Here is a 24096-nt window from a genome sequence, read left to right as displayed (position 1 = left end):
TCTGCCCCACTAGATTTCAGCGAAGACTGCTTGTAAGGTTGCAACCGTAGGAAGACTAAGTCCCCTATCTCAAATGATCTTTCAATACGATTACGATCAGCATATATCTTTTGCTGATTTTGGGCTTGATGTATGTGATCTTTTAGAGCCCTTAGGATGTCCATGCTTTCCTGAATAAAATCCTTGGCTCGTGGTACTTGAATTTTTGGAGTAATTAGTGATCCAAAAGAGGTGGGTTCATAACCATAAAGTGCTTTGAATGGGCTCATTTGGATAGACATATGATGTGTAGTGTTATAATAGTATTCTCCTAAATGTAACCATTTGATCCAAGCTTTTTGCTGCCCAGTGACATAATTTCTTAGATATCCTTCAATCCATTTGTTGACGATTTCAATTTGTCCATCGGTTTGGGGATGATAGCTAGTACTCAGAGTGAGACTGGTCCCCACCATCCTGAAGATTTCTTGCCAAAATTGCCCCATAAACTAGCTGTCTCGGTCACTTATGATATTTTGGGGAAGCCCATGAAGTCTGAAAACTCCCTTAAAAAACACTTTTGCTACTTGAGATGCTTGGAATTTGTTTGTTATAGCAAAGAAGTGTGCATATTTGGTGAGACGGTCCACAACAACATATATACAATCTTTTCCTTCGGCCTTGGGTAGGCTGGTGATAAAATCCATCGAAATGCTTTCCCACTTCTGGTCGGGAATGGGCAATGGTTTTAGCAACCCGGCTGGGTGGTTGAGTTCTGCTTTGTTCTTTTAGCACTATGTACATTCTTGTACGTATTTTTGGACTTCTTTCTTAAGTCCTTTCCAAGAATACCATTCTCTGATTTGTTTATATGTCTTATAGAACCCTGGGTGTCCTGCCAATGGATTATCATGGTACTCTTTAACTATTACTTCCTTGAGTTTAGAGTTGCGCACAAAGTACAATGTGTCCTTATATAGGATAAGCTCCTCCACAACTTTGTATTCTACATGACTTGATGGGTCCCTCAAGATCTCGCTAGCAAAAGTGTCCTTGGCGTATTCTGCCAAAAGATCATATTTCCAATCAGCATTTATAGAAGTTATGGTATTTATTTTTTGCTTCCTTGATAAGGCATCTGCTACCACATTGGTTGTTCCTTTAACGTATTCAATATCAAAGTCATAAGCTTGTATCCTGCTAACCCATTTTTGTTGCCTATCATTTAGATCCCTTTGGTTTAAAAAGAATCTTAGGCTGTTATGGTCTGTCTTTACATGGAATTTGGTGCAAACTAGGTATTGGCGGAATTTGGCTAGGGCATGCATGATGGCTAACATCTCTTTATCATAGACGGGGTAATTCTTTTCTGTTTCTGTCAGCTTACGGCTTTCGAAGGCTATGGGGTGTTTCTTTTGCATGAGGACAGCTCCAATCCCTTCTCCGGAGGCATCACATTGTAGTCCAAAAGGAAGGGAAAAATCAGGGATAGCTAGGACGGGGCATGAGCTCATAGCTTCCTTCAGACTTTCAAAAGCTCTTTGGGCTGCTTCGCTCCAAGTGAAAGCCCCTTTCTTAGTTAGATCGGTGAGAGGGGCTGCCACTTTGGAGAAACCCCGTACAAACCTTTTGTAGTAACTGCATAACCCCAAGAACCCCCTTAATTGTGTGAGGGACTTAGGTCTAGGCCATTCTCTGATAGTGGCTATCTTTTCCTCATCCACGCTAACCCCCTCCGCATTAATCTTATGCCCTACATATAGGATTTCCTCCATTCCAAACTCACATTTGGATGCCTTAGCATAAAGTGACTCTTGCTCTAGGATCCTTAATGTGTCCTCAATGTGTTTGAGGTGCTCCTCCCAAGTTTTGTTGTAGATCAAAATGTCATCAAAGAAAACTAGTAGAAATTGCCTTAGCTGCTTGCGGATAGTATGATTCATACATGACTAAAATGTTGCTGGTACATTGGCTAGACCGAAAGGTAGAACCAAGAATTCAAAATGTCCATAGTGACACCGAAAAGCTGTTTTGTGGATGTCCTCTTCCCTCATCCTGATTTGATGATATCCTGATCGAAGGTCGATCTTGGAGAAATATCTGGCTCCGTGTAGTTCATCAATCAGCTCATCTATCCTTGGAATTGGGTACCTATTTTTGATGGTTTTCATATTCAGTGCTCTGTAGTCAATACACATTCTTAGAGTGCCATCTTTCTTTTTAACAAGTACCACCAATGATGCGAAAGGGCTAGAACTAGGCTAGATGTGTCCCATAGCAAGTAGTTCCTTAATGGTTTTCTCAATTTCTTCCTTATATTTGTGAGGGTGGCGATAAGGGGTAGTGATGACTGGTTTTGCCCCCTCTTCCAATTCTAAACCCCCGTTTGGGAGGCAAACCTTGGGGAATTTCCCCAAACACCCCTTTATATTTCTCCATGATGGGTTTGATGTCCATATGTGTGGATTTCTCATGAGTATTGCTCTTATCTAGTATCATGCATTGGGCCACCCATTCTCCTCGTCCTTTTCTAAAAATTTGCTCCAATTTCTTACAAGAAACCACTTTAGAGCTACCATCAGGTAAGCCCTTGAGAGTAACATCCTTCCCTTCATTCTGAAATCTGATTATTTGGTTTGGGAGATCAAACATAAAACATCCCAGTGAATAAATCCATGGAGTCCCCAATATGATATCTGTGTCCAATGGTACCACGTAGAGATCTTCCCTTACCGGATGGCTACCTATTATGAACTCCAATTTAGGTACCAACTTAGTGCATTGGACCCTTGCCCCTGTGGCTATTGCTGCTTTGAACCCCTTAAAAGTTAGTGTGGGTAATTTATGCTGCTTGACAATCCTTTCATCAATGAAGTTATGGGAGGCTCCGTTGTCCACAAGTGTGACTACTTTCTTCCCTTTAAGCGAACTCTTGATTCTAAACAGATTGTGTTTAGCAGCATGGGTTATAGTGGCAACTATGGCCTGATCTTCCTCCCCCAGTCTCATCCTTTTGCTAGGTGGCTCTTCCTCATCCTCATATGGTGAGGCTTCTATTCGGTGACCCCGGCCTTGACATTTATGGCTCCTTCCTTCATAGGGTTTTAGACATGTGAAACAAAGTCCCTTCTTTTTAAGGTCCTCCAAGGCTGAACACATCTGTCCCTTTTCTCTCTTTCCCTTGCAATAGGTGCAAGACCTTACAATTCCTTCTTGATTGTGTTTACTGTCCTTGGGCGGAGGTTTGGAGGAGTTGCCAAAGGGCTTGGTCTTGTCCTTGGGTGAGCTTTCTTCAAATTTCATAGCTTTCTGTATAGCCTCATCTAATGTTTGGGGTTCATGGGCACTCACTGTGCTTTTGATTGATCCCCTCAGGCCTTCTATGAATAGGTAAGTAAGCCTTTCTTATGTTAGACCCAGTACCATCACTGCTAATTTCTGGAATTCTGTGGCATAGTTTTCAATAGTCCCCTGTTGCCTTAGTTGGGTGAGCTCTCAAAAGTACCACTCAGGATGCTTTTGGTCAAATCTTTTTATGAGCTTTTGGGTGAACTCCTCATATGTGTTTATAAGTTGATGTCCTTGAGTGATAAGGCCATGGTGCCACCACTCATGGGCAACTCCGGATAGATGAAGTATAGCAAATTTAATGGCATTGGATTGAGCCATGGGGCTGAGGGATAAATAGGTATCCAATTTTTGAACCCATGACCTAGCTAATACATTGCCTTCCCCATCATAGTTGGGGATAGTCACCTTACTGAGCTTGTTTTGAAGCTCTTTGTGGGCTGGAGAATGTCTTTCATTCCGGCCCAGTGTCTTTAGTTTGGCATCACAATAGTCTTTGAAGGTTACAAGATCTCGTAGTTCGGGATCCAACCTACGGTAGTCTGCAAGGATTTGATCTACATTTCCCATGGGCATGTCATTGTTATCATCACTTATTGGCGCTTCCTCAAGTAGGAATGAAGGTCGAGTGGGCCTTGAGCTGGCGTCCTTTGACGGGGTGGGGTGGTGGTTTTTAGAATGATTGGATTGGGCTTCTTTGGTGTTATGGTTGCTTATGTTTTGGAGGGCCTAAAGGACTAGTTGGTTATTCCTCTCATTCTGTTCAATGAAGGCTTGCATGGTTCTTTCAGTTTGTTCCCTTAGTGCTTGAGCGGTTTGCTCCATGAAGGCCCTAAGTTCATTACTAGCTTGTTCACTCATGTGGTTGGCTCCTTATTTTCTCTCTTTCTAAGGCCCTACAGGATCTTTGGCTTTGTTGCATTAACTATTTCCACAGGGTGGCAAGAAGGAGGCTCTGATACCACTGTAATGAACCTTTGTTGTACTTGCCTTGCCTTTCTGATAATTAGGGCCTGATCTATCCACCGAAGGTTGGATTTAGGGCCACAAAAGGAAATTATGGTTTCCTGCAACATTTAGATATTTTATTTTATGTCAGCAGTAATATTAGATCGGTGGCATAATTATTGCAGCACAAAATACATACACGACCCATTCTAGATTTTGAGGATTTTCCAGGTTGGCTGGGTTACCCATCCAAACCCATCCCGTCTCTTAGGGCTAATAGGGCCACCTAAAGATGGGCCCAGCATACCCCTAGCTTGCACTCATTATCTTGAATGTACTAACAAACAGAGAATATCAGGAAGATAACAAATGCATACATAAAACATAGATTCATGACTATATTACTTGGTTAACATTTATCCATTATATATAAGTTTGTAGGGACTAATTCATTATATTTGTGCCTAGTTGCAAAAAACATGACTATCATTAATTAGTATTCCTTTTCTCTACATATTAGTTGTGTTTGAGACTGAATGAATTATTTTTATTCTTTTGTCTATCACTAAAGTGTATTTTAATGCAGCATTCTAAACCTGATATTGCAGGTTACCTATCTAGCGTGAAGATTAAGTTCATTTTACCCTTTTGTACATTATAGATGTGCTTAGTTCATTTGGTACGACATTTTTAGGCATGGAACCGATTTAGCAATTAATCTTGGTCACTAGTTAAATTATATTGATTACTGTTATATGAGGAATGAAAACAGATTTAATACAACTGGCACCAAACATACTTCAACATTTCGACATTTAAGCGGATTGGCCTGGGACGTACCAGCCTACTGGTGATGGGAAGGAATGCTTACTAGGCGCTAGTTCTTCATCGTTGGGAAGAACCAGCGACTAGCCCTTTTACATCGTCTGCTGACTGATGCATTCCCCGGGCAATCCTCATGGTTGTCTAGGCGTCATAAATTATGAAAACTGAAATAAATATTATTACTGAGTAACGAAGTTACCTATTGGATGCTTCTCCTTGACCTTCTCTCCTTGTCACTCCCTCTCTTGTGTTTCCTTGGGGTGCGGTTTTATACCTCTTTGAAACCACACGATTCCCTTTGAAACGTGGTGTCTATTCTGGAGGTGTCTTTGGAATGGACGCATCCTTTCATTACTAGTTAAGATAAAATGTATTTTAAGTGGTAAAAATAATTTATGTATTGAATATATATATATTTATGTACATGTATTGTTTAATGTTTCTAATCATTGCATGTTGTCTACATGGGAATATGACAGAATGGCATTATTGACAACTTTGTTATCCTCAAACATTCACTGCAAATCTTGACTGTTTTTATCATTTAGTTGCTTAAGATATAAAGCCAAAACTTAGTGCAGAAGCTGCAAAATCAGATCATTCTAATCACATTAACAGGAAGGCTATTCAAAAGTGGAAACACTAGTAGGTTCAACTGGATTGGACACATTCTTTTTTTATTTCGGTCTGACTTGGATCTGAAAGAAACTAAGCAGCAGATATTTGTAAGAGTGATGCTGGGAATCAGGAGGGCCAGGGAGCTGATCAACTATTTAAAGGGCAGCTCTTTACACAAGCAGAAAGCTATTGTATCATTCCATTTTTTGTCACTTCTTGAGTCAGCTCATGATTCTACTATAAATAGTACTTTGGGTAATGGTTGTCTGGATTTCTGACATAGTATAATGTTATACAGTTTTTCTGACAGAGTATTTGAGCTAGGAGAGAAACTCTTCACTGTTATGTGATTGTAGGCTACCCCTGCTTAACTGTATATGTTTCCCTTATTTAATATTCTTCTCTTTCCAACAATCAAATAAAAAAAGATGGTGGTTTCAAAGTTTAAAGAGGTGAGTGCAGTTTGTCAGCAAGATATTGAGGCCTTAATGCTTCTAGGCATTTGATGTATTTACTATTTTATCGTTTTGATATTTCTCCATTCAACCTCCCATTTCACCACCATTACACGTATGTTCTCACATAGAATTTTGAGAAGGATTCTTACAGTATTCAGTGATAAAAGTTAAAACAACTCATAAATTGAGATCAAGTAAATGGAGAAACAGCACCACAATAATCCTTTTGAAAGATTAACCAATGATTGTTCCCGGAGGTTGTATAACCTGAAGCAAAGAATGGAAGATGAAAAACACAAGGTACAACATTTTATGGGAAAGAAAGCACTAATTACAAGACCACTCAGAGGCTGACCATATCCATAAAAGAAAAAAATGATACACCATAGAAATAACTTGTTCTTCCAATACCCAGTACTTGACATGCGAAAACCACCCAATACAAAGTTTAATCATTAAAGATCCTTAGAGAACTATGAATATTAAACCTGAAGATTTCTTCCTCAATGAAGAGTGCAAGAAAAGCAAGTCACAAGGTTGCGCTCGCAATTTTGCAACAACTGCTTCTTCAGTCAGTCCATCCTCAGCAGAAAATGTATGCATTGTCTCTAAGACTGAAATAAAGCAATAGCCACGTGCTGAATGTGATATGCCTGCAATAGCAAAATAAGCATTAGAAGTTAGAACACTGGTGGTTAATTCTTAATCTAATCAATTGTTTTCTGTCTAGTACATGAATTTAATTTATGACCAGTAAATACTAAAATAATCATTTGCAAAATATTGGACAAAAATAGATGTGGAATTGAAAGATTGCTTTGATTTATAATGAAGGAAGCTGCACCATATCATGAATTGCTTTCATGAGCATTTTAATCAGTTTTTCTCTGAGATTCAGGGACTAGGGTACACAGTTTGGGGGACAGCAAAAAAAAAATACCAAAAAAGTAAAGGAAGTTACAATTCATCCTTTCTGACAATTTTATGCAAACAATGAGCAAAAGAGCTGAAATTTAGACAGAGTTTGACAATTTGACAAGAAATTGACCCAATGAACAACAAGCAGCATTTGTAATACAATATTTGTATTATTATTTATGAATCAAGTTTAAGATCCAAAGTACAAATTGCTGCACAAAATACATTGGCTAATTCAACTCATTTGTCCAATCCAGATGTTGTGACTACTTTTCATTACTCAAACTAACAGACTCATCTTGCTCCTACAACTAGAGTTCAACCAACTCTATATGCACAACCTAATTCTCATCAATTCATATCAACTCCATAGGCTCTACATCCCACCATGTTGCTAGGCTCACCTTGCACCAAATCATCTTGTGATCAATGAGACATAAGGCACCATGTATAGCAAAGGGGTTATCTACTCTCCAAGAAGTAAGCCTATTCCTCTTGATAGAGCAGTGAAACTTGTCTCAAACTGAATGGCTAGAATGCATATCAAAAATGGAGGTTCATAACCACCACCAACTCATCAAGTTCAATCAATTTGCTCCACTCATGTATGATCAATGCAGTTTCCTTTGTATTGTACATCTCCTCAAAGGCCTTCTCGAAACCCCTCTTCACATCCAAATCATCTATCAGACGAACTATAAAACGCCTCTAAACATACTATTTTGGGTTCAATGCATGGGCAACAATGTCTAGACCTGTTGAGCTTCTCCTATTGTAAGGTCCCCGACAAGATAGTTAGCTTATATCCACTAAAAAAATTTACAATCATCTCAAATCCTAGCTCTTTTTAATCACCAAGTTCTCGATGTGGACTAGAATAAGGTCAATGAAGATAAATAGCAAGATTTTTGTGGCTAGCCAGCCAAATTACATTAATATCCAACTCATAGAAACCATCAATGCCAAAATGGCTGACTATACCATCTGATTTCGATACACGTCGAATTGGTAGATAATGATATGAAAATAAAAAATATCCACAAGATAAACCACCCAAGATCTTTTACAATGATAGCAGGAATCCAGCAATGAAACAATGAATTGCCCAAGATCGTTAATAATTTAAAAATCAAACTACAGGTGGTAAGCATCAAATTATTACAATATTTTATTCATGAAAAGATTATTCTATAAAATCCAAATAACTGAATCACTGCTCTGAATACTAAATAAATAACTTGATACCTCTAGAAAAGAAGATGAAAACCAACTGAAAACTAATAATCAATGGCTGCAAGAAAATTGTATGACCTTGTCTAATGAAAATGGCCTGATATATGGAAGATACGTCCTGCTGAATGAAGTACAGCTGGCTAGAAGATTGCTATGGATAGCAAAGAAGTCAACAAGAAATCAGATCAGTTGTTGCTAATCATAATAGAAAAGTACAAACCTTGCAAGAATTGGTAGAACCAAAAAAAGACCCCAAAAAGGGCTGCAACTAAACATGAATGTTGTATGGTCAACAGATATTTAATACAGTCCCATCAACACATTAAAATTTGGCCCTCGAGATAGTACAGACCCTTGGGAAAAAGATATCAGCAAGGCTATTTATGAGTAAACTCAGCAAACTGATGCTAAACTTCACATTGCATCTATGTTGCAATGAGTTTCCTGATGGGGGGATGCAGGGACGAGGGGGACGAAGGGCCTAAGTTTGGGAACAGCGGTAGGATGGCGGAGGAGTGGCGGGGGGGTGGCACAAATACATATAGTACTTGAAAAATTAGTTATAAAAAGATGTGTAAGGAATAAGCATAAGAACTATAAATGAAACTTTGCCACACCCTGTAAAGTTTACACTAATAAACATTAAAAACATGAAAATAATTGCATTAGAAATTTGAAATTTGAACATTAACAATGGTGGGCAGAGTTTTGGAATTTTGGGAGCAAAGTGCAAACCAAGAATAAGTATAAGAATTGCAAATGAAACTTTGGCATACTAAGTGAAGCTTAAAGTTTTAAACTAATAAACATTGAAAACATGGAAATGATTGTTGGTGTTGCAAATAAGCCACACCCGGATTGATGATGGACTGCTCCAGGAGGGGCCACTAGCTCAGTGGTAGAGCACTCCAGCAGTGTATGGAAGGTCCTAGGTTCCAGTCCTAGCTGGTCCATGCCTCAACATGGTATCAGAGCCAGGTCCAAGCTAGGAGCCCCAAGCACACGAGAGGTGTGGCTTAAGGGGGGGTGTTGGTGTTGCAAATAAGCCACACCCGGAGGTCCAAGAGGGGCCAGTAGCTCAGTGGTAGAGCACTCTAGCAGCGTATGGAAGGTCCTAGGTTCGAGTCCTAGCTGGTCCATGTTTACCCTCTCGGGTGAATAACTTAAAACATAAAGCACGTAATGCAGAATAATAACGCCATAGATATCAGACAAGTATAAGAGATCTTATTCCATTCATAATCGTGTGTTGCAAGTTACATTCTGAAGTACATAAAGATACCGAGGGGGTGCAAGTGCCAACCGTCGCACCGCAACTGCCACCCCTCGGCTGCCAACTAACAAACCCGATTACAACTTAATTAACTAGTCGTATTTTTGTATACAATAATGCCGCCAACATCATCCCCCCCAAAAGAAAAGTCATCTCCAGGCGACTTACAACAAAAATGGAGATCATGCAACCTATACTATATACATATCAGAAAAACTAGGGAGGGGACTAAGGAAGCGTCCCTGAAGCAGAAGGCTGAGATGCCGATGTCTGGGCCGCCAAGCGGGCGCCGAGCTCATACACCTACTGAGTGCGTACAGTCACATCTCGCTCTGCCACCAATACTTTCTCCAAAGTTGTCTTCACCATGTGTGCGGCTTCCAGCAACTCCTCCTCTTTTGTATCCGCTACCTCCGTCACGCAGACCAACCGAGTCTCCAACAGACTCCTCTCAGTACTGACGGCATCCAACTCCTGTTGCACGTGGCTCCTCACACTCTGCTCAACCGCCAGACCAATCTCTACCTTGGTCGTCTCTGCCCGGGTCTCAGTCGTCTCTGCACGGGCCACCTCAAGCTATGCCAACAACTGCGCCCTCTCGACTGCCCAGGAGGCCTGCTGACTGGCCATCTCCTTCTCCAACGCTACTCGTGCAGCCTCACGGACCGCAGACTCCTGTTGTGTACGCCTCAATGTATAATAGGCATCCCGGTAGACCTACTCGATCTCGCGGACAACTGCCGTCATCCGACTCTCCACAACGAGCTGACGCAGCCTCCAAGCCTGGAGCATCTCCTCTGTCTCAGTAGTCGGCCAACCCTGAGACTCAAAGCAGGTAGCAAAGGCTGTCGGGCAGCCCACCCGCATAAACTGTAAGACCTGCTCTAACTCCACCACCACCTGCTGCAATGCTTGCGTTTGGGCAGCGGCCACCACCCGCCTACCCCTCGTCACCATGTCAGCCATGTCAACTAGATAGGTCTCAATATCCTCCCCCATCTGCGCCGAAGGCTGTGAAGTCTCTGGTGGAACGGACACAACCACATCCTACTGTGAAGGCACCTCCTCCGCCACCAAAGGTGTACCATCTCCTGGTGGCTGCCCAGCAGAGGCGACCTCCCTTGCCTCGTTCCCAACTGTGAGTCCATGTGCCTCTCCTAATGAGTCATCCAAGCCGACTACCTTTGCTCTAGTCTCTCGACATGGTGAGAATACAACAGCTCCCTCCGATTGTGCCAATGTCATCTGAAACCGCTGTGTGAGCCAACTCTGCATAGCCACGAGGTCGGCACGCATCTCTACGACCGGGGGATGGTTCGCTATCGTCGGCTCCTCCAACAAGGAAGCAGAAACAGTAACCACTACGTCACTACCCACGACGTCCAACCGCACCTGGGGCTCGGTATTCACCACCTCCGTCAGCCCCTGCTCCTCAACGACCACTACCCGATGCGATGACTCCTCCGTCCCTGACTCTGCCATGTCCCCCGTAGGTGCCACTGTGGTTGGGCTTGGTGGTGCTACCTGTTGCTGAAGGGGGCCAAGTGTAACTCGCGTGCGGCTCTATCCGAAAACCGGAATAAAGGTGCCGCCTACTAAAGATGATGGCAACGGCGTGCCCATCGGTAGCAGGGGTGGGGCAAACAGAACCCGCTCCTCCGTTGCCCTGCTGCTATCATCCTCCTCTTTCGTTTCTGATTCCTCTATGCTACTGGAATCCCTTCCGCTGTCAGGCTCCCCTGAAGTCGAGGCCGTATCTACCGCCCTTTTCCGCTTCGCGGAAGAGTGCCCAATGTCCAAGTGCCTCCAATACATTATTGGAGGCTCACCTACTGCCAACGGTTGTTGTCGAGTAATTAAGCAATAAGCCATTTAATGTAATTAGAGTTAATGACGGCAGTTAAACCGTCGGTTGAAACAGAGGAAGAACGAGACAGTTCGAACCTACAGCCGACGGCTCAAAGAGCTGCTACGAAAAATGGAGAACCAGCCCATAAACGGACTGAAAAAACGGTGGTTCGTGGAAGGTTTGAAGACGTCTCTTAGACGGAAAATGAAGATCGTACCTCCCTCTTCATATATCGACGCCTATAATAGGGCAATGGATTTAGAAAGCGAGCAGAAGACGTAGCGTGGAAGATTTAGATCCATTTCCCATACCATTCACAGACACCATCCTCGAGGAAGTAGCAAGCCATGAAATTTATTCATTTATGGATGGATTCTCCGGATATAATCAAATTTCCATTACAGAGGAGGACAAATTGAAGACCACCTTTGTCGTAGAAGATGGCGTCTATGCATACAACCGGATGCCATTCGGGTTGTGCAATGCGCCAGCTACCTTCCAACGGATAATCCTCCATATTTTCGACAAAATGTCCATAGGAAACTTCAAAGCATTCTTGGACGACTGGTCCATTTACAACACGGAAGAGGCACATCTCGCCGCACTTGACGAATGCATGGAAAGATGCCGACGAGCCCGCCTCGCCCTAAATCCCAAGAAATGCAGATTTATGGTGCCTCAAGGCAAGTTACTAGGGCACATCGTCTGCAAGGCCGGACTGAAGACTGACCCTGACAAGGTACAGGTCATTGTGGAGATGGAGGCGCCCAACGATGTCACTGGCGTCAAGTCATTTCTTGGACACATTGGGTATTATAGGCGGTTTATTAAGAACTTTGCCCAAGTATCATACCCACTTGATATGCTGACACGAAGGGGGGAGCCGTACATCTGGGGGACGGCCCAAGAAGAGGCTTTCCAGGAGTTAAAGTCACGGTTGGTAGGTGTGCCAATCCTGACATATCCAGACTGGGACAAAGAGTTCCGTGTACATGTCGACGCATCCAACTTTGCCATAGGGGCCACACTGGCGCAGGTTGGCAGCCACAGGCTGGACCACCTAGTGTATTTTGCAAGCCGACTCTTGTCAAAAGCAGAGAAGAATTACAGCACAACGGAGAGAGAAGCCCTCAGGATGGTATACTCCGTCCAGAAATTTCGACCTTACCTATTGGCGACACCATTCACATTTTATGTGGATCACTAGGTGTTGATGTACCTGGTGAACAAGCCAATCATCCAGGGGCGGATTAGCCGATGGCTGTTGCTGTTACAAGAATTTACATTCAACATCATTGTCAGACCTGGCAAGTGCCATGTCATCGCCGACAAGCTATCACAGATCAAGTCTGGAGAGCCGACTGAAGGTGTTAACGAGGATTTTCCAAACGCCCATCTCTTCCGCATTGCCGTCCTTCCTGCCTGGTACACGAGTGTGGGCGAATACCTGTCAACTTCAAAATTTCCTAAGGAAATGTTGTCAGGCGAAAGACGAAAACTTGTACTAAGAAGCAGAACGTTCCAACTTATAAATGGCCTTCTCTACAAGATGGGACCTGACCAGATCCTACGACGATGCGTCTTGGAAGAGGAAATCCCAGGAGTCCTGAGAGAAGCACATGAAGGGGTCAAAGGAGGACACATGGGACCGGACACGACATCAAGGAAAGTCTTACTAGCAGGCTTGTGGTGGCCGACAGAGCATAATGACGCCAGAGAATGGGTGACAAGTTGTGATACATGTCAACGCGTTGGACGATTGTTAAAGAGGGATTTTATGCCACTCAACCCGTCGAATGCTCAAGAATTGTTCAAAAGATGCAAGTTAGACTTCATTGGTCCGTTGAAACCAAGCCGGGCCCGACGATGTAGATACATTGTCGTGGCGACCGAATACTTGACCAAATGGGTCGAAGCGAGGGCCTTGGCAGACAACTCCGCCGTTAGTACGGCGAGATTCATTTATGAACAGATTATCACCCGGTACAGAATACCTATACAGTTGACAAGTGATAGAGGAGGGCACTTCGTAAACCACATTATCCGGCTATTGACAACCGAATTCAAAATTTTCCATTCTCTATCAAGTTCGTACTATCCTCGAGCAAACGGCCAGGCTGAGGCGACCAACAAAATCATGGTGTCAGTAATTTATAAGGCCTGCGGGGTTGAGAAGGAAGACTGGGAGGAGCGTCTACCGTCGATACTTTGGGCGTACCGAACAACTTACAAGGTAACCACTGGGCAGACACCATTCCAATTAATGTACGGCCAGGAGGCTGTGGTGCCAGTGGAATTCATGGTGCCAAGTCTCAGAATTGCCATTGACAACAGGTTAGGCGACATGGAAAGCCTCCGGGAGAGACTATACGCCCTGAATAAGTTGGATGAAAGACGGACGATGGCACAGTGGGCAACGGAGACAGCTCACAAACGACAGAAAGCCTGGCACAACAAACATTTAAGAAGGATGCAGTTCACCCCGGGGCAATTGGTATTGAAGTTTAATGGTCGAAATGAAATTAAGCCAGGCAAGTTCAGGGTAAAATGGCTAGGTCCCTTTAAGATTCGCGAAGTTGGCGCGAACGGAGCCATCAAGTTATGGACGATGGATGGGATGGAGGTGCCTGATGCTGTAAATGGCTCCAAGTTGAAAATCTATCACCAACGGAGGCAAGAGACGAGGTCCGCCCAGGCAGACAAGTAAGTGCGCTCGTATGGAAATGACTGTACGGTAGGTCCGTACGACCCCGTACGGTGCCGTAGGAAAAAAATATGGAAAAATTAAAAATTAAAAAAATATAAAAATGTTGTCGTACAGAAATAACAGTACAGTGGGTTTGTACGGCCGTACGGTACGGATTTTTTTAAAAAAATAAAAAATAAAACACCATATGGTCGTTAAAAAAAAAAAGGTTGTACAGACGTACGGAATTGAGTTTTTTTATTTTAAAAAAAAAAAAGGGACGTACAGAAAAAAGTTAAAGTTATATTTCTGTCATTAAGTGTTTTATATGGCATGAATACTCAGGAAATTGCCAAGTTAGAAAATTGTCGAGTGATAGTCGTAAAATCAAATCAATCGTACCACATTAGCAAGGCAAATCCATACAAAACGAAAGATAGTTAAGGCTCGAAACAGTTACAAATTGAACCTCAGACAAGCAATTTTTATTTTATTTTGATTAATGGCGACTGAACCTAGGGGATTGAAAAAACTAGACTAGAAGAAGAAATTGCAAGAAAGAGAAGAGCAAACCAAGAAGGAAGCCAGAAAGAAACCTGCTGTAGCAATGGGCGACCAAGACAAGGGCAAAGCAATTGCACAGGATGCAAGAAAGGGAAGAGTTACGCAGGTCACCGCAGATACAATTCTATTAGAGGGTTTGGCTGGAACGGTGTGCAGGCAATGGTGGGAAAATGCCACGAGCCCATCAGATATTGAGGTAAAAATTGAATTAACAAAAACTAGGGTCCATGATGCTATTCAGATGCCCATTTTTAATATTAAGGAATACCCTGCCTACGACAAATGATTAAAACATATGATCCTGAACTTTGCACATCGTCATTCAATTTCCAGCACACTGACATCATTGTTTCATTTAACTCTGATGATTTTGAGAGAGTATTTGGCATTCCTGACAAGGGTAAAAAGATTGACAAAAAGGTAACAAAGTTGTCCGAGGAAAGAACCCAGCTATTAAAAGAAATGTGTAGGGACAACTTGACTACAGAAGAATGGAGTCGCATCCTGGATCCAAAGGGAAGAGGTCTGAAGAAGACATTTTTAAAATCTAGCATCTGGCAATGTTTACTTGACGTAGTACAGAGCAGGCTGATTGGCGCCAGCAGAGCGTCGGACGCGGCAGTACCTATGATCGCATTGATGGCAGGACTCAGAAAGGGAACGGTGTATGATTGGGCCAGTCTACTGTCAGACAGAGCCCACGACTATATGATGCTAAAACATAAAGTATTTTATATGTCACATCACGCTATCAAATTATTTTTAGATTCCATGCGGGTAAACGTGCCACCACACCATAGAGGATGGCAGCAGCGGGATAGCATCAACTCCCTTAAGCCAGCTATATTTTATTGGTCAGAGCTGGATATTTTGACTACCGTCGAGGGACAAACTAGTAGGAAGAGGAGACAGGTCCACGTAGTGGTGTCGGCCAGTGACACGGATTCAGGACGAGATGGCACTAGTGAGGAGGAAAGTGAGGGGTCAGATGATTCAGAGGAAGATAGCACCTTTAGGCTTTCACAAATCGAGCAGCTAGTACCGCCACAAGAGACCCCCACCACTCAGACAATATCGTTGGCAAGTGTACCGAGGGGGCATCGTGTAATGCCTAGAGGGGGAGCTGGCAGGACCGGCCAGGTGGTATTTACTCCAGCATTCCTGACCGTCGGAGGAGAGGGAGGACCATTGGCATCATCTAGAGTCACAGTGGGTACCATCTCTACCATCCCCATACCTGGGTTTGGTCAGATGCATCCTCGGCCTCCACCGGTCATAGCCAAGATGACGACACTAGCGAGCGCACCAGTATGCATGCCCGTCATCTTGACGGAACCTAGGACAAAGGAGGCCCTGAGGACGGTCGAGGAGAGGCCGGCGGGGGACAATGTCGATTCATGGCTAGACAGATATGCAACTCTACCTTCATCCCCACGCAGGCAGGCACCACCCACACCTTCCTACCCTTGTATTCCTTCACCTCCAGGGGTTATCGACTTGGACAGTGGCACTAGAAAGCAGGGCGATAGAAAGACACCACTGGTGGAGGAGGGGGCGGTATCACCGCAGCAGTGGCATCAGGTTGGATGGATTGAAGAGGGGAGATGTACTGCCATGGTGCAGTTCTTAGCCAGGATGGAGGAGGAGGTTCAGTTACTGGTTGCCTCGATAGTAGAGGAGTCTGTCGGACAGCTCACTTTGCGGAGACTCCTTGCATTTGCTACATCTGAAGTAGCAGTGGCATTTCAGCAGTGTTTTGAGCAGCATGGATTGCCGACGCTTGATCTTCCAGAGATGCAAGCAGAGTGGCAGAGCCACGAGGTGGCCGGAGGGAGTTAGACATAGTCTGTCGTCAAACGGATTGAGCAGGCTGTACGAGATAGGTATCTCGAGCTTCGAGAGACTCAGCTCAGGGTGGATAGGGCTCAAGAGGAGTTGGCCACTCACATCCCTGCATTGGAGACAGAGTTAGAGCAACAGCGCACCCATGCTAGGAGTACAAATGAGATCCTTGCCACCGTGAGAGGAGAATTGAGTGCCGTGAAGGCAGAGTTGGCAGTGCAGTCAAATGAGAGAGCCTTAGCAGAATCGAGAGTTGCTACCCTGGCAGCCGAGTTGGAGGCAAAGCATCAAGAATTGATGGAGGCAGTGTTTCGAGTGAGGAGTTCCTGGGAGCGGCAATTGCAAGCTAAGCAGGACCTCCGATACCGGACCGACCAGGTGGTACAGCTTCGGGAGCAGTTGGCAGTAGCAGCCCCAGCGCCTCCACCATCAGGGACGCCTCCCTTACCCCCTCAGTAGTCTGTGTGTAGTTGTTATTTTGTGGGGTTCGTAGTTGTTCTCTGTTGTAGGCATATCATTCCCATTTTGTTGTCTGTCGTCCGGAGACGACATTTCTTTTTGGGGGGGATGATGTTGTCGGGTAATTAAGCAATAAGACATTTAATGTAATTAGAGTTAATGATGGCAGTTAACCCGTCGGTTGTCGACAGTGGACACCGGGTAACTGACCGGTCACCTTTATATATTAGCGAGTCCTTGGTCATGGAGAGAGGGTTAGTATGGTCATTGTCATTGTACTGACGTTATTATGAATCAATGAAGATCTGAGTTTCTTTATATTCTGTCATGTTGTATTCTGTCATGTCTATTATTTATGCAATGCATTGAATTACACTTTATTGGCAAAACAATGGTCCCTGTGGTCGTACCTCCAGCTCTTCCTCGGGCACTGCTTCCCGCGTGGCCTCCAGGAACAACCCTATAGTGTAGTGAGGCATATAGAATGTGCGATGCTGCAGCGTCAAAAACTCATACATGCGCTCTGCAAGTAACGCGGCCCAATCATACACGATGCCATTCATCAACCCGCTCATCAGCATAATCTGAGGGAGGGCGATGTCCGACGCCCTACCCGACCCTATCAATCTGCTCTTGATGACATCCATAATGCATCTCCAGTGGCCCTCCGCAACAAAAGTCTTATGGATTCCTCGACCCTTAGTGGCACTAGCCACGCTGTCCAACTCTGTTGTCGTCAAGTTCCTTGAGATTAATTTAATCCACCGCTCCTCCTCTTCCCACTTCATCTTTTTAGCCTTCAGTTCTATTTTCTTGCCCTGTCTGCCTCGAATGCCGAATACCCTCATGAAGTCCCCTGCTTTGAAAGATATGGTAAAATCCCTCCCGAGGTATTCGAAAGTGCTGGTGCATGTGTGCCTGTCGAAGGTGTCTACCATGAACCGTAGGGCACCCTCATACTCGCGGTTAGGAAACACGGGCATCCGAATAGCCCACTCCACTTCCGCCTTACGGAGGTTTTGCTTCACCAGATCATCGTTAGGAGTGTCCTGCCACCATTTCCGGCATTCCGACCCATTCAAGCCTTCAAAGGTGATGTTCTGGGGCGTCAATGTGTTTTTCGCGCTTATGGCAGCCTGTGGTGCTTTTTGCTTCTGGCAAGCGTTGGCATCCATGGTGCTGCCTGCAACACGTACGTCTGATGACAAAACCCTGATATTGCTATCCCTCAGGCTGCTACTGGAAGAAGCGTGCAGTTGTTTTTTCAAACTTCTTTTCCCTGTTGAATCCATTAATCTCTGTATAACTGAATTCCTGTTAAAAAATCGTACGGTCTTAGGCACCTTCGTAACGACCTCCTTTTTCTTGTGTGGCTGCGTGATCTACATGTGGCGGTCCTTTTTCCCTTGCATGGCGATCCTTTTTTTTTCCTTGCGTGTCCAAACCGCTTGGCTTAGCGATTGAGGGTGTTGAGTAGTTCTAGGCAGGTCGTGGGTTCCAAAACCTTCATGGCACCCTTTTTTTTTTTCTTTACGTAGCTGTGCGGGACTGAGCGGCTTATATTAGCAGGTGGCATGTGCGAGTTGGGTGGCGTTGTGCGGCATGCGCGAGCTGGTTTTTCTTTTTATTTCCGTTTGTGCCTTGTGGTTTGCGCTTCAATGCTTTGCAGAGGGTTTTAATGTTGTTGGCGGTGTGTGGGTGACCACCTTCGGTGGCATCCACCACACGGTGGTTCCACCTTTGGTGGTTCCACCTTCGATGGTTCCACCGTACGGTGGACCCACTTTCTTTTTCTTTTTTTTTAATTTCCGTACAGTACGGTTGTCGTACGAACCATACTTTTTTTTTTTTCTATCTTATAATAGACTGACAAACATCCAAACTAGAGGGGCCAGGTTCCCTCCGTTCGTGATAAATCTTTAATTTCGATCCATTGACAGCGTCTAGCACCTCCTTCCCGTCCAGCGTCCACAACTTAATCACCCCATTGGTATTGACCTCGCGTACCCTGAAGGGCCCTAGCCATCGCACTTTGAACTTCTCAAGTTTGATTTCGTTCTTCCCGTTGAATTTCAACACTAGCTGTCCGGGAGTAAACTTCATTCGCCGAAGGTACTTGTCGTGCCACCCCTTTCGTCTTTGTCGGGCTGTCTCTGTGGTCCATTGTGCCAGCATTCTTTTTTTTGTCCAACTTACTTAAGGCATACAGTCTCTCCCTCAGGCTCTCCATATCCCCGAGTCTATTCTCTACTGCAATGCGAAGGCTTGGCACCATGAATTCCACTAGCACCACCGCCTCCTACCCGTACATGAGTTGGAACGGAGTCTGACCCGTGGTCACTTTGTAAGTCGTTCTGTAGGCCCATAGTACAGAGGGTAACCTCTCTTCCCAATCTTCTTTTTCTACCCCGCAGAACTTGTAAATTACCAATACCAATATTTTGTTTGTGGCCTCCGCTTCACCATTGGCACGTGGGTAGTACGAGCTCGATAATGAGTGAAAAATCTTGAACTCTGATGTCAACAGCCGTATGACATGGTTCACGAAGTGGCCCCCCCGGTCACTGGTCAACTGAATAGGTATAACATATCGCGTAATGATTTGTTCGTAAATGAATTTCGCCATGCTTACTGCCGAATTATCCGGGAGAGCCCATGCCTCCACCCACTTGGTCAAGTATTATGTCGCAACTACAATGTACCGGCACCGTCGTGTGCGGTTGGCCTTAAGACGACCCACAAAGTCAAGTCCCCATCGTTCAAAGAGTTCCTGTGCGTGCGACGGGTTGAGGGGCATGAAGTCCCGCTTCAGAGGTTTGCCCGCCCGTTGGCAAGTGTCGCACCCCACGACCCACTCCCTGGCGTCGTGATGTACCGTTGGCCACCACAGTCCTACGAGAAGCACCTTGCGGGCTGTAGTGTCTGGGCCCATATGTCCACCTGCGGGTCCTTCATGTGCCTCCCTTAATATGCTCAAGACTTCTTCCTCCATGACACAACGCCTTAATACCTGGTCCGGCCCCATTTTGTAGGGTAACCCGTTGATAAGCGAAAAAGTCCTGCTCCTTAATACGAGCTTTCTTCGTTCCCCTGGAGGCATACCCTCCGTAAATCGAGACGTCGATAGGTACTCTCCAATCTTCCTGTACCACGAAGGGAGTACGGCTATTTGGAACAAGTGTGCATCCGGAAAATCATCATTTACTCCCTCTGGAGGTTCCCCTGACTTAATCCTGGACAGCTGGTCGGCTATGACATGGCTTCGCCCTGGTCTTACCACAATTAAAAATGTGAAATCCTGTAGTAGCAATAGCCAACGGCTTATCCTCCCCTGGATAATAGGCTTGTTTACCAAGTACATGAGTGCCTGGTGGTCTACGTAAAATGTGAATGGTGTGGCTAGCAGGTAATGACGAAATTTCTGTACGACATAGACCATACCAAGGGCTTCACGTTTTGTGGTACTGTAGTTCTTTTCTGCCTTCGAGAGCAACCTGCTGGCAAAGTAAACGGGGTGGTCCAACCCGTGTCCTCCTACTTGCGCTAATGTAGCCCCGATGGCATAGTTTGAGGCATCCACGTGAATGTGGAATTCCTTATCCCAATTCGGGTATGCCAGTATGGGTGCTCCCATCAACCTTGTCTTCAGCTCTTCAAAGGCCTTGCTCTGTGGCTCTGCCCAAATGTATGGTTCCCCTTTTCGTGTCAACTTATCCAACAGGTGGGACACCTCAGCGAAGTTCTTGATGAACCTCCTGTAGTACCCCACATGACCAAGGAAGGACTTTATCCCCATGATGTCCGTAGGAGGTTCCATTTCTACTATTACCCGAATCTTGTCCGAGTCCGTTTTCAATCCTTCTTTACACACAATGTGTCCCAGCAATCTTCCCTGTGGTACCATGAATCTACATTTCTTCGGGTTGAGGGCCAACCGTGCCCTCCAACATCTCTCTAGGCACTCCCCGAGAGTTTTTAAGTGGATGTCCTGTCCGCTGTAAATAGACCAATCATCCAGGAAGGCTTTCAAGTTCCCCACCGACATCTTGTCGAAGATGTGCAAGATTATGCGCTGAAAGGTGGCAGGTGCATTGCATAGACTGAAGGGCATTCGGTTGTATGCGTACACACCGTCCTCCATCACGAAGGTTGTTTTCAACTTATCTTCCTCTGCGATGGATATCTGGTTGTACCCAGAGAACCCATCCATGAAGGAATAGATTTCATGTCCAGCTACTTCCTCCAAGATGCTGTCGGTGAAGGGTATGGGAAACGGGTCTTTAATAGTGACAGCGTTCAGGCACCGGAAGTCTACACAGATCCGGATCTGATTGGCCTCTTTCTTGAGGAAAATCACAATGGGAGACACCCATTCGCTTGTCTGCACTTTGAAGATTATGCCCGCTTCCAACATCCGCTCAATTTCGTCATTCACCCGTGCAGCATAATTTTTTTTCATTTGGTAAGGCCGCTTCCTCACCGGCTGGGCTCCCGGTACCAATGTTATTCGGTGTACACATAACTCTGGGGGCACGCCCTTCAAGTCCTTGTATGTCCATGCAAAGACATCCGTGTATTCAAGGAAAATTTTGAAGGCTGCAGCCTTCAGCACTGGATTCCAATCATCTCCAACAAGGATGATCTTGGGGTCACTCGTCTCCCCGAGATTTGTCTCCTTTAAATTGGCTTCGTGATATTTAATGGGCTCCCCCTTCGGCAATTGGTGTGTTGGCGTCTCATTCACTGATGCCTCCCCTTCCTTGTACTAGCCATATTCTGGGGTAAATATATCTGGTTCTTCTTCGATGCTCAATATTTTGCACGAGGGTGTAAATAGTTCATAATCTCCCATTTGCCAATGGAAGAGGCCATTCAAAGAGTCCCCGTCGTCCCCTGAGCATGCCTCCAGTTCTAACACCCCTTCGTCACTAGGCTCCATGCGGCGTCCATCTCCACCCTCCGCTAACTGGTCTCCCTCAGATTCCGAGTCGGAGGAGGAGGCTAACTCCTCACTCACCATCTGCGTACGAAGATCGATCACATACTTCCTCCTGACGTTTTCCAAAGAAAGGGTATTCTGCTTCCAATTATGGTTCGCTTTTGCTGCAATGAGCCACCCACGCCCGAGAATGGCGTCATATCCTTTCTGCTTCAAGGGGATTACTACAAAATCGAACACGAATGGCTGCGTGCCAACCATCACCTGCTGGCCCATGAGGGTACCAAGGGGTTTAATCCCGTGTTGGTCTGCCCCTAGTAGGTTGAACGTAGGGGGCCACAACGTTGGCTTTCCCAATTTTTTCCATGTCGCTTTTGGGAGTACATTTACTCCTGGCCCTCCATCCACAATAGTGTCTGTCAAGGTAGTCCCCAGTATACCCATTTCTACCACCACCGGGTGGCGTCCGCTGTTGACTACCAACACCATGGGGTTTTGTCAAGGTAGTCCCCAGTATACCCATTTCTACCACTGCCGGGTGGCATCCGCTGTTGACTACCAACAACATGGGGTCGACCGTGGGGCTCACGACCTCCCTAAACACGGGGTCGACTGTGGGGCTCACGACCTCCCTCGTTTTTACTTGTGGGGGTACAGAGTTTAAGATAGCCGTTTTTAGTTGCGGCATGGTCTCCAGGAGGGGGTGTTACTGCATGTCCAAAAGTGACTGCAAAAATGAGAGCTGGTTTAGAAAGAGAACAGTCCTCTTCGATTGTAGGAATGCTCAAGACGACACAAAAAAACAAAGAATTCAAGAGGATGTGTCCAGGTTCACATCTATCTCTTCCTCTTCCAATTTACCCAATGCCTCTTCCAGTTTACCCAAGGCCACAAATGCATCAGGAGGAAGCGGAACATTGAAAAGCTTTTGGAAACCGGTAGAGAAACAACAAGTGGATGATGCATTGGCTGATTTGTTATATACAATTGCATTCCATTCAACGTGGCAAGAAATCCTCATTTTCGTAATGTAATTCAAAAAGTTGCAGAGTTTGGCAAAGGGTACACACCTCCAACTTCAGAGGCTTTCAGAACAACTCTTTTAGAGAGGTCAAAAGATAGAGTGACAGAAAAGTTAGCTGAGGTCAAAGCTTCTTGGAAAGTAACAGGTTGCACCATATTGAGTGATGGATGGTCAGATATATGTCAAAGGCCATTGATTAATGTTTTAGTAGCTTGCCCTGAAGGTGTTGTCTTCTTGAAAGTGATTGACACCATGAACCAGAAGAAAACTTCAGAATATATTTTTCAGATACTAGATGAAGCCATTCTTGAAGTAGGGGTGGAAAATGTGGTTTAGGTGGTTATTGATAGTGCAGCGAATTGTGTGGGTGCTAGGAAGCTGATTGTAGAGAAGTACCCACAGATATATTGGAGCCCATGTGCAGCCCATTGTCTAGATTTGCTACTTCATGACTTGCCAAAATTCCCATGGATACATGAAGCAATCCATAGAGGAAGAGCAGTGGCAAATTTCATTAGAAACCATCGTCTCACATTGAGTCTATACAGGAAACATGCATCTAGGGAGTTGTTGAGGCCTTGTGACACAAGGTTTGCCTCATTTTATATCACTTTGAAAAGAGTGATTGAAGAGAAAGCAGCTTTGAGATTGGTTGTTTGTTCCAATGAGTGGGAAAGTTCAGCACTTTCTAAAAGTGCTAAGGGGAAGAACATAGAGCAAATCATTTTGAGCAGTAACTTTTGGGACAGTGGAGCAAAAGTTTTGAATATATGTGGACCAATTGTTGATGTTCTTCGTATGGTGGATGGTGACACACCTTGCCTTGGCATGCTTTATGAAAGCATGGACCATTGTAAGGAATCTATTCAGCGAGCACTAAATAATGTAGAAGCAGAGTACATGGAGATTTGGGAGATAGTTGATTCCAGATGGAAGATGATGCACACACCTTTGCATGTAGCAGCATGCTATTTGGAGCCTAAGTTATTTCATATTGATAGACAAGCTGATCCTGAAATCATGCCATGGTTTTATGAAGCCATTAGTAGGTTTGAACAAGATAGAACAATTGCAAGTCTAATTGGAGACCAAAGTTGGAAATACAAGAGAGTAGAAGGGTTGTTTGGAATAGA

At 44.8% G+C, this 24096-nt stretch overlaps 1 protein-coding gene across 1 annotated transcript in view; it reads right to left on the bottom strand.

Moving 5' to 3' along the window:
• The window catches only part of LOC131072706 (DNA mismatch repair protein MSH1, mitochondrial), a 307935-nt gene that overhangs the window by 154314 nt on the left and 129525 nt on the right, over positions 1–24096 (bottom strand). The window contains exon 9 of the mRNA XM_058008946.2: positions 6665–6829. Within this exon, the coding sequence (XP_057864929.2) occupies positions 6665–6829 (165 nt within the window). The remainder of the gene's footprint in view (positions 1–6664; positions 6830–24096) is intronic.

Source organism: Cryptomeria japonica, chromosome 5 (genome assembly GCF_030272615.1).
Source record: "Cryptomeria japonica chromosome 5, Sugi_1.0, whole genome shotgun sequence".
NCBI classification, from domain to species: Eukaryota; Viridiplantae; Streptophyta; class Pinopsida; order Cupressales; family Cupressaceae; genus Cryptomeria; species Cryptomeria japonica.
The sequence above is the reverse complement of the archived record's forward strand: the minus strand, read 5'-3'. Positions and strand labels throughout refer to the sequence as shown.